The 12322-nt window shown below is 36.4% G+C and overlaps 1 protein-coding gene across 2 annotated transcripts in view; it reads left to right on the top strand.

Annotated features, from left to right (window-relative positions):
* LOC106090521 (open rectifier potassium channel protein 1) overlaps positions 1–11965 on the top strand; it is a 61600-nt gene extending 49635 nt beyond the window's left edge. For both annotated transcript variants that reach the window (XM_059366698.1, XM_059366699.1), the window contains exons 6-7: positions 4544–4691; positions 9263–11965. In XM_059366698.1, coding sequence (XP_059222681.1) covers positions 4544–4691; positions 9263–11416 — 2302 coding nt within the window. In that variant the 3' untranslated portion in view covers positions 11417–11965. The remainder of the gene's footprint in view (positions 1–4543; positions 4692–9262) is intronic.
* Positions 11966–12322: the final 357 nt, after the last annotated feature.

Below are 12322 nucleotides of genomic sequence, written 5' to 3'. Positions count from 1 at the left end.
GGCTATACGGGGCATAAAGGATAAGTGATTGGAAGTATATGAACAAAATGTTCGGGGCAGATACATATGATATTAACATATTTTTAGCGAGGTGGTAATGAAGGCGCAGGGGAGCGGGCCGGGTTCAGCTAGCATTCTATAAGAAATAAAATTTTGACAAAAATTTTTATAAAAATAACGTTTTGACAAAAATTTTTATAAAAATAAAATTTTGACAAAATTTTTTTATAATAATAAAATTTAGACAAAATTTTATTATTATAAAAATAAAATTTTGAAAAAATTTTCTATAAAAATAAAGATTTTACCAAAATTTTCTATAGAAATAAAATTTTGACAAAATTTTCTATAAAAATAAAATGTTGACAAAATTTTCTATAGAAATAAAATTTTGACAAAATTTTCTATAGAAATAAAATTTTGACAAAATTTTCTATAGAAATAAAATTTTTACAAAATTTTCTATAGAAATAAAATTTTGACAAAATTTTCTATAGAAATAAAATTTTGACAAAATTTTCTATAGAAATAAAATTTTGACAAAATTTTCTATAGAAATAAAATTTTGACAAAATTTTCTATAGAAATAAAATTTTGACAAAATTTTCTATAGAAATAAAATTTTGACACAATTTTCTATAGAAATAAAATTGTGACAAAATTTTCTATAGAAATAAAATTTTGACAAAATTTTCTATAGAAATAAAATTGTGACAAAATTTTCTATAGAAATAAAATTTTGACAAAATTTTCTATAGAAATAAAATTTTGACAAAATTTTCTATAGAAATAAAATTTTGACAAAATTTTCTATAGAAATAAAATTTTGACAAAATTTTCTATAGAAATAAAATTTTGACAAAATTTTCTATAGAAATAAAATTTTGACAAAATTTTCTATAGAAATAAAATTTTGACAAAATTTTTTATAGAAATAAAATATTTAGAAAATTTTCTATAGAAATAAAATTTTGACAAAAAATTCTATAGAAATAAAATTTTGACAAAATTTTCTATAGAAATAAAATTTTGACAAAATTTTCTATAGAAGTAAAATTTTGACAAAATTTTCCAAAAAAAAAAAAAATTTGACAAAATTTTCTATAGAAATAAAATTTTGACAAAATTTTCTATAGAAATAAAATTTTGACAAAATTTTCTATAGAAATAAAATTTTGACAAAATTTTCTATAGAAATAAAATTTTGACAAAATTTTCTATAGAAATAAAATTTTCTATAGAAATAAAATTTTCTATAGAAATAAAATTTTGACAAAATTTTCTATAGAAATAAAATTTTGACAAAATTTTCTATAGAAATAAAATTTTGACAAAATTTTCTATAGAAATAAAATTTTGACAAAATTTTCTATAGAAATAGAAAATTTTCTATAGAAATAAAATTTTGACAAAAAATTCTATAGAAATAAAATTTTGACAAAATTTTCTATAGAAATAAAATTTTGACAAAATTTTCTATAGAAGTAAAATTTTGACAAAATTTTCCAAAAAAAAAAAAATTTTGACTTTCGGAGATGGGTGGTGCGATTTAAAAGAGATTTTGTGTGATCTCTTATAGTAAAATACAAACAAAAATTTGGTACCCAAATTTCGGATGGGGTACCTAGGGGGGTGCCCCACCCCCAAAACCTAGCAAATATATATATACACCAATCACGACAATATGGGACTCAAATGAAAGGTATTTGCGAGTAGTAAACATATCTGATATTCAATTGTCGGACCAAGTGTTGGTTGGGGTGGTCCCCCACAACCCCCAAAACACCCCCAAATCTGACATATTTACCAACCATGGCAATATGGGACTCAAATGAAAGGTATTTGCGAGGAGGATACGAATCTGATATCCAAATGTTGGACCAAGTTTCTGGGGGTCCACCCCTTCCCCAAAACTCCCCCCAAACAGGACTTATTTACTGACCATGGCAATATGGGGCTTAAATAAAAGGTATTTGAGTGTAGAATGCGAATATGATATCCAAATGTGGGACCCAGTGTTTGGTCCTCCTCAAAAACATACCCCAAAAAAGACAAATTTACGACCACAGCAATATGGGGCTCAAATGAAAGGTCTTTGGGAGTAAAGCACGAATCGGATATCAATATTCGGGAAAATGTGTTTATGAGGCCAGCCTACCCCCATAACACCACCCATACAGGAAGTATTTGCTGACCATTGCAATATGGGGCTCAAATAAGAGGTATTTTAGTGTAGAGCACGAATCTGATATATATTTTCAAGGTCAAGTCACTAAGTGGCCGCCCCATACTTCAAAAAACCGCCTAATCTGATATCCAGATGTGGGACCAATTTGGGACCATAGCAATATGGGGCTCAAATGAAAGGTGTTTGGGATAAAGGGAAAAAGTGTCTATGGGGCCACCCCAACCCCTTTCCGAGAACATACGAAATAATTGCTGACCATTTCAATATGGGGCTCAAATAAGAGGTATTTTTGAGTAAAACCCGAATCTGATATATATTTTGAAGGCAAAGTTACTGAGTGGCCACCACATCCCCCAAAACCACCCACCTACCGGTGATGTTTGCCGACTATGGAAATATGGAGCTCAAATAAAAGTTATTTGGGAGTAGAACACGAATCTGATATCAACATTCGGGACCAACTGTCTAGGGGACGTCCCACCACCCTAACAAGCTCCAAATAGAACGCATTTGCTCACCGAGACAATTTGGGTCTTCAAGACAGTAGAGCACAATAATGATAGTTTTTAGGGTCCATACCCCAAACAGGACATACTTGCTGACTTTTCAAATAAGGGGTTTAAATTAAAGGTAATTGAGATTAGAAAACGAATTTCATATCCAATTTCGAGGCCAATAGCAATATGGAGTCCAAATAAATGAGAATAGAGCACGATGCTAATATATTTTCAGGGCTAAGTGTTTGGGGGTCCATCGCACTCCCCAAAACACACCTAAGTTGGGCATTTATACCGACCATGTCAATGTGGGGCTCAAATAAAAGGTATTTGGGGGTAGAGCACGAAATAGCTACCCACATTCGGGACCCATTTCCTGGGTGTCTACCCCCTTTCCCAAAATACCCCACACACAGCAATTATTTACTGACCATCGCAATATAGGGCACACACATAAAGGTATTTGGGAGTAGAATACGAATCTGATATCCAAATGTGGGACCATGTATTTGGGGCACCGCCCCTTCCCCAAAACACCCCCACAAAGGGTAAAAATTTACCGACCATGCCAATATGTGGCTCAAATGAATGGTATTTGAGATTCTAAAACAAATTTGATAATCAATTTTGGGGCCAAGTGTTTGAGCGACGCCTCTTCCTATAAACTCTCCTTAAGCCAATGGCAATATGGGGTTTAAATAATTGGTATAAATGGGAGAAGAGCACGATGTTGATATTTATTCCGGGCCAAGTGAATGGGGGAGCACCTAACCCCCGAAAGCACCCCTAAATCTGACATCATGAGAATATCGGGCTAGAATAAAGTCTTTTAAGAATGGAGTACATCTAACATCCAAATTAAAATGACATTTAACCCTCCGAGCGAATTCGTAGTCCAATAAAGGTCACATGGGATTCAGATAAAGGCGCTTATATTGTTACACTGTTAGTCAAGCGATATGCATATAATATTTTCGTAGCATGTTATTTCACTAAAAAACTCTTTAATTATCAAAAATAAATATTCAAAGAATAATTTTGTTCCATATAAAGTAAAAGAAGGCGCAGCAGACCGGGCCCGGTTCAACTAGTTTTGTATAAAAATAAAATTAAGACAAAATTTTTATAAAAAAAAATTGAAAAAATGTTCTAAACTTTTAAACAATTTTCTCTAGAAATATTGAATATTAAAACATTTTTTCTTAAATTCCCAAAATTATGTTCAGCTAGTTTTGTATAAAAATAAAATTTAGACAAAATTTTTATAAAAAAAAAATTGAAAAAATGTTCTAAAGAAATACAACTTTTAAACAATTTTCTCTAGAAATATTGAATATTAAAACATTTTTTCTTAAATTCCCAAAATTATTGGGTTGCCCAAAAAATAATTGCGGATTTTTAAAAGAAAGTAAATGCATTTTTAATGAAGCTTAGAATGAACTTTAATCAAATATACTTTTTTTACACTTTTTTTCTAAAGCAAGCTAAAAGTAACAGCTGATAACTGACAGAAGAAAGAATGCAATTACAGAGTCACAAGCCGTTGAAAAAATTTGTCAACGCCGACTATATGAAAAATCCGCAATTACTTTATGGGCAACCCAATATGTTCATTTGGGTTGTTTTTACTAACCACATCTAGATTTTTTATCATTTTGAAATAGTAGTCATTTTTGTTTCCTAATTTTGGGCAATCATACACTTCAACTTATCATCTTATGGAAAATCCAAAAACTCAATATTTTGACTCACAAAATTTCTCTAAACTAATAATTTTAGACAAAAAACAAAAAACACATTTTTTTTATACATACATATATATCACATTTCCCTATTATCTGTTTTCTCTCGTCCACAGAGGCTTACAAAGCAAGAAATTAGCTCGCCTGGAGCAGCAACTATCAACGAATATTAAAGCCACTCAACATCGTATCTGGAGTGGTGTCACCAAAGATGTGGGCTATTTGCGTAGGATATTGAATGAATTGTATATTCTGAAGTTTAAGGTAATTATTCAATAATGGTCATATCAAACACTGAAACAAATAATTGCTTTATGTATTTCTATTTTTGGTTATTATGGAATTTTGTTATTTTGAAATGTGAACTTTGTTTTTTTTTTTATTTTTGTGTAAAAGAATGCACTTGGGTTATTTCTATTTTGTGTGTGTAGTATTTTAGTTTTCAAGCACCTTGTTTATAAACTTACAAATGGGGATTTTTTATACTATTCAATTTTTTGGGAATTTAATTTCAACTTCTTCAGCTTTGATTAACATCTTTCAATTGCTCTTAGTTTTATTAATAGCAAAATCATTGAGAGAGGAACTTTTAAAGTAAGTATCTGTATAAAACCTCTAATCTCAATATCTACCTAATTTATACAATTACACACACTAGAAGTATAATTCATAGGCTAAGCAATCAGAAAACAAGTAAGAGCGTGCTAAATTCGGCCGAATCTTATATACCCCCCACCATGGATCGCATTTGTCGAGTTCTATGCGCGGTATCTCTTTTTAGGCAAACAAAGAATATTGAATAAATACTGTAATGCTATTGGAGCTTTATTAAGTTATAGTCCGATTCGGACCATAAATGAATGCTAAACATTGTAGAAGTCCTTGAGTAATATTTCAGTTCATTCGGAAAAGAATTGCGCCTTGTAAGGGCTCAAGAAGCAAAATCGGGAGATAGGTTTATATGGGAGCTGTATCAAGCTATTGATCGATTCAGACCATATTAGACATGTATTTTGAAAGTCATGAGACAAGCCGTTGTACAAAATTTCTGCCAAATCGGATGAGAATTGCGCGCTCTATTGGCTCAAGAAGCCAAGATCCAAGATCGGTTTATATGACAGCTATACCAGATTATAAACTGATTTGAATCACACTTAGCACAGCTATTGGAAGTAATACCTAAACACTACGTGCAAAATTTCAGCCAAATCGGGTGGGAATTGGGCCCTCTAGAGGCTCAAGAAGTCAAGATCCATGATCGGTTTATATGGCAGCTATATCAAAACATGCACCGACTTGAACCATACTTAGCGCAGTTGTTGGAAGTGATACCAAAACACCACGTGCAAAATTTCAGTCAAATCGGACGAGAATTACGCACTCTAGAGGCTCAAGAAGTCAAGACCCAAGATCGCTTTTAATGGCAGCTATATCAAAACATGGACCGATTTGGCCGATTTACAATCCCAACCGACCTACACTAATAAAAAGTATTTGTGCAAAATTTCAAGCGGCTAGTTTTGGCGTGTTTAATCGGCTAAGAATGTCAAGCAGATCAAGAATGTAAAAACTTTATGGGGTCTCAGACGCATATTTCGAGGTGTTACAAACAGAAGGCCACCGTAGCGCAGAGGTTAGCATGTCCGCCTATGACACTGAACGCCTGGGTTCGAATCCTGGCGAGACCATCAGAAACATTTTCAGCGGTGGTTTTCCCTCCTAATGCTGGCGACATTTGTGAGGTACTATGCCATGTAGAACTTCTCTCCAAAGAGGTGTCGCACTGCGGCACGCCGTTCGGACTCGGCTATAATAAGGAGGCCCCTTATCATTGAGCTTAAAACTTGAATCGGACTGCACTCATTAATATGTGAGAAGTTTGCCCCTGTTCCTTAGTGGAATGTCCATGGGCAAAATTTGCAATTTTTTACAAACAGAATGACGAAATTAGTATGCCCCCATCCTATGGTGGAGGGTATAACAAGCAAATAAAAGATTCGGCCGAATCATGGGAACCCACCACCACCATGGATTCTGCTAAAAATTTATACAAAATAAATTTAGTTGAAAGGCATAATTTTATTCTACATATCAAACTTCTGTCAAACCAGCAAAAACAAAAGCTTCGAGGAACCGAAAATTTTAGGAACGAGAGACCGGTTCATATGGGAGCTATACCAGGTTATAGGCCGATTTGGACAGTTGTTGAAAATCATAACAGAACACTATATGCAAAATTTCAGCCAAATCGGACGAAAATTGCGGCTTGTAAGAGCTTAAGAAGTCAAATCGGGAGACCGGTTTATATGGAAGCTATATACAAATTTGAACCAAATCTGAATTAGCGCGCTTAGCTTAGTGCTGACAAAACATCGATGGCACAAGCGATACTATCTATATTTAATATGACTAAATATCGATTGATATTTTTCCGATGGATACTATCGCAAAAGTTAAATTTTTTGCAAAATTAACGATAGTATCGATACTATCGATATTTATTATTAAAACTATCGAAAATATCGATATATGAATATGTTGCGATTATCGATAGTTTACCAGCTCTAGCTTAGCTTGGTATTGAGCGTTGCGTTGAAAATATTCAACTCTTCAAACAAATCCCACAAAACCAAAAGTTAAACAATTTTTCACATGGACGCCTAAAAACACTACTTCACGTATGGCAACAGAGAATGACGCTCGATTTCAGTCGTCAAAATTGAAAATCCTTAAACATTTCCGTGTTGCATATGTGGGATTGTTTGCAGAGCTTAAGCTCAACGCTCTCATTCAGCTTTGGCCTTTACAATTGCTGCGGTAGCTCAGATCTCCGTGGTCTGGCAGACTTTAAAGGAATTCGACTTCTGGATTTGTATTTTAGAACCCTATACTAGAGCTGGCAAAATATCGATGGCACTATCGATATTAAATTTTTTGACTGAATATCGATAGATATTTTTGCGATGGATATTATCGCAAGAGTTAAATTTTTTGCAAAACTAAACAAAAATAAGCAATCTGACGCTGAATGTATCCTTTAAGATACCTTGCATCTATAGAGGGCGCAATTTTCAAAGTGACCGTTACATTTTGTACAATGATTTCTGTAATGACTTTCAACTGACTTTATTAACCTTGGTTTTATTTGTTCTGTGCATTGATATTGCTTCTTTATAAATCGATCTCCTGATTTTTACTTCTCATTTTCATTTCAAATATACGTGATTGGAAATTAACGATAGTATCGATATTTATTATTAAAACTATCGAAAATATCGCATGTTGCGATTATCGATAGTTTCCCAGCTCTACTCTACAGCCGTCCTTTCTCTTGGTTTCGTGTCATCCTTCAAAATACACAGTCACCAAAAGTAGTAGGAGTATCTCTATTATTCGTGCTTCCTGTATCTGGTGTTCGTCCCAGATATGCCGTCAGAAATTTCTGATATTAGAAGGCTGCAGCATGTCAAGCGGGCCCTAAGAAGATTCTAAAGCGCTATGAGATCGCCAATTAGCATCAACCTGCTCTTAGCAAAACCATGATAATACTGATATGCGTTAGGAGTTATCATTCTACTGGGTTATCATTCGCCAGTGGATTGTAATTAAGCATTGCCGTATTCTGAGTCGGTGTACTAGCGAGCCCAGTCGACAGTCTGGACAAACATAGGCTTCTCGCTGGATAATTCTGGCGCGGTATGAGTTAAGGCCAAAATAGAATGAGCGCGTTGAGTAGCGTCGTGTTAAAAATGCAACTCTGCAAACAAATGCCAGCAAATCTAAAAACACTATCTACTTGTGGCAGCACTGAATAACGGTCACTTTCAAGCGTCAAAGTTAACAATTATTTAACTTAACTGCGTTGCTTTTGTGGGATTTGTGCGCAGAGTTGCATTATTTTTGGTACGCGACACTCAAAGACAGCTCAACGCTCTCATTCTGTTTTGGCCTTAGAGATGGAGAACTATCGATAGACATTGCCATCGATAGTCGACGCTTGTAATTTTACAACCATCGACAGTCGACGATAGCCCGCCCACAATAATATACATATTTGTTTTGCAAAGGGTGATTTTTTAGCTATTATCTTTTTGGCAACACTGTCTTAAACAGCTAATGACTTGCATGACATGTGGTATCAACAAGACATTACCACATGTCACACAGCACCCGTAACAGTGAACTTATTGAGAGGCGAGTTCGGTAAACAGTTTATTTCACATTCGGAACCGGTCAATTGGCCGCCTATTGGCTATGTTAAAGCTCATGTCTATACAGACAATCCCGCTTCAATTGACGCATTGGAAGACAACATTGAAGCATTTATTCGTGAGATACCGGCCGAAATGTTGGAAAGACTATACCAAAATTGGTCTAACCGGATGGACCATTTGAGGCGAAGTCACGATCAATATTTGCTAGAAATAGTCTTTAAACATTACATTTTATGGGCCGTACTTTCGATTTAAATAAAGATTTCATCCATTTTTCAAATTGGCTTTGTGTGCCCATTTTTGTGGGTTTTATGACCTCTACATAGGTAATATTAGCGTCCAGTTTAATTTTGGGCAATATAAACGCGGTTTTGGGCGGCTATAACATCCAAAATTGATTTTGGACCTTATGACAGGTCACCGTCCCACATACCAGGCCTTGGTAAGGGATTGAAAATTCAAAAGAACTTCTATTTACTACATTGTTATACCGATTTTGGTTGAATATCCTCCAGGAATTAAGTATCTTATTACACTGAAATTAGACTTTTAAACATATCTTTGCGCAAGCAATTTTTATTAACTTCCTATCTCTCCGTTTTGTTTTCTTTGTATTTGCAGCCGGTGTACACGGAGCCAGCCGAATACGATTATTCTCTATATCGTTCGCTTTCTTGCCCAGAGCTAACCATGTACAGAGTTGATCCTATACCAGTGCCAAGTCGCAAACGTGCATTCTCCGAATGTTATGGCGTTGTAGAGGCTCGTGATGACAACACTCTGTTTACAGTACATGCTTCCTCCGATACCGAATTGAATAAAATCGATCGGCAGAAATCATTTGAAAGTGCTGAAGCTTTCAGACAGACCACCGGTTTATTGGCAAAAGTGGTCAGTGCCTTGGCTACGGTACAGCCACCTCAAGATGAAGATACCACTTTGGGAACCGCCAGCATGTATGGTGGTTATCATGGCTTTTCCGACTCACAGATATTGGCCAGCGAATGGTCATTTCCGGGTGTTAATGAAATACCAAAGCCCAGAGGCAGAGCTTGTTCTGACTTTAATTTGGATCCTAAATGGAAATCGAATGTTGCTCGCCGTTCCACAATGGGTGGCCATAATGAATGGACTTGGAGTGGTGATAATGAACAAATCCAAGAGGCTATTAACATACGCTGTCGTCAAATGGACCGTGAGCGTGAGAATATATACCGCAGCAGTTTGGGACTACCCACTCTGGATCATGTTGTGAATGTGGATGAAGAGGAGTTGAATAGGAAGCCTGCCGCTCAAGCAAACAGGCCAAAGAAATTCTCTATACCCGATGGATTCAGACGCTTGTTTCCCTTTAAAAAGCGTTCATCACAAGTTGACTGGCCCAATGAAGATGGCGAAAAAGGCGACAAACGCAAATTTTCTGTTGCCAGTGTACCCGAGGCTATACAGCACCAAACACCTTCGCTGGATTACTATAGCACAGTAACAGCCAATGCCAGCCCCTCTTATTTCCGCAATGGCAAACCTGTGCAGACTTCCAACGGCAGTCTTAATACTCGTCTTTCCTCATCAGGCTTGAACAACATCAACGAAAATCCACGCATGGATATAGCTCAGTTGGCTGACACTAACACAAGTTCAATAACTACCAACACTTCGTATCAGAGAAATCCTCAAGCTCAAGGAGCCCGCAAGAGAAGAGATTCAGTATTCGCCCAAAATCTAGCCATTTCCAATCGCAGAGCAAGCATGTTTCCCCCCAGCACTGCTGCTGCGGCCCTTAACCAAAGACGTGGTAGTGCATTTAATCCCGAACGAAGGGGCAGCAATGCATCCGTCGCTGGTTTCAATCCACCACCCAGAAGGGGAAGTCTATTTCCGATGGCCTCTAATGCTAATCGTAGGCCTAGTGTTTTGTCTTCAGCTTCCCAAGAAGATATGGAAGTTTTGGAAAATACCACTTTGGCTGATTTGATAAGAGCTTTGGAAGTGGTGCACACCCAGGCAGTACTGGGCGAGCAAGCTGAAGCTTCAGCTCAAGCCAACAAGGCTGGCAATAGTGGCCTTTCCAATTTATTCCGTTCCGATAAAAAGAAACGAAAAGTTGGTAGTGCTGGTCTAGACCCGCCACAGCTATCGCCCATATTATCGCTATTTGGCAACGATGCCAGGGCAATGAACACAGCAGCTGCCAACCGTTTGTATGCACGAAGATCCACAGTAGTTGGAACCTTGCCCCAGACCGCACAACAACTCAATCAAATTTCCATTACTCCCAGTAATGCCAGCAGCATATTAAGCCGACGCCGTCTATCGACAATGCAAATGAAGGATCCACCACCCAGCTACTCGGAAACTGATTCTCAAATGTCGGTAGGCAGCGTTAACTCAGCTCAATCAAAATTCAAACGCCGTTTTAGTGTAAGACCTACAGCATTACAAATTCCTCCAGGTATGGCACCGCCACCCGGAGTCAATGTTAACACAGTAGTTCCGCCGGGATCACCAACATCCTCGCAGACGCTTTTACAGCGCCGTTTATCACTCCGACCATCGCCCTTGGCCCAGCCAACCATAACAGCCACAACACCTGATGGCTCAACCATCAGTCCCACACCTTCGACCAGCAGCACAGCGCGTCTGCTGCCACTTGCGGCTCGTGCTTCTAATACCAGTACTCACTCACCATTATCACGCATAGCGCAAATATCACAAGCTCAACGCAAATCCAGTATGCCCGACGGTTTCGGCTCTCCCAAGACGGACAAACAATAAGTCGGTTTTTCTTTTCATTTCATTTTACTTTTAACAAAGAAGCGTCGAACGTTGTTCTAAAACTAGTTGGTTAGTTTAGCAGTTTAAGACCTAATCAATGCAAACGGTATATGTCATTACATTTCTGAGATGTCCAACAGAGTGCAAGGTCAGTTGAAGAATCCAGAATTGCCAGAGAACACTTGACATTATGCATTGCTGGCAGAAATATGAATCCAGTTATTGAAATCGTATCGTAGCGCTATGTTCTTTATACATTCCAGGCAAATCATAAATTTGCTGGCACACCGGCAACTTATTGCATTTAGGCCTATTATTATCATTGTATTAAAATCATTGAGCTGGATGACACTCAAGTTGGTTCTCAATGATTTAAGAAAAAGTTATGTGCAAGTCTTATATATGATTGTTGTTAATGTAAATGTTTTCCTCAATATTGCCAAATATTTTTAAAAAGCCAATAATGTTTAGTAGTTGTACAAAAACATACACATATTATTATACATAGTATTTATTATAAAAAATCGAGCAGATATGAACAAATTTTTAATAAAGTCCAATAAAAAAAAAACGCTAGAATCAAGCAGAGATTCTGAGTTTTAAATTTTATTAAAAAAATTTTACTGTTGATAAGGTTATGCCACCACCAAGGGAGAGGGTGGAATAGAGGATATATAACCCTACTTCGGGAGTCCCTGTTTCGACCAAGCGTCTCAGCTAATGGCAAAAAAGCATCTATACGATTCTCCTATAGTCAAATCCTGAAATTCTGGCTTCAACACTGGGAACACTACCAATTTTCAAAATATCAGGAAAATAAATCAGCGCCCAAAACGAATTTGGGCTTTGTTTAGGTACCCGCCTCCCGGTTCTTCTCGATTTCGAAGACCTCGACTTATGGATCTT

This window comes from Stomoxys calcitrans, chromosome 4 (genome assembly GCF_963082655.1).
Source record: "Stomoxys calcitrans chromosome 4, idStoCalc2.1, whole genome shotgun sequence".
Lineage (NCBI taxonomy): Eukaryota > Metazoa > Arthropoda > Insecta > Diptera > Muscidae > Stomoxys > Stomoxys calcitrans.
This window is presented reverse-complemented; position numbering and strand designations above follow the sequence as displayed.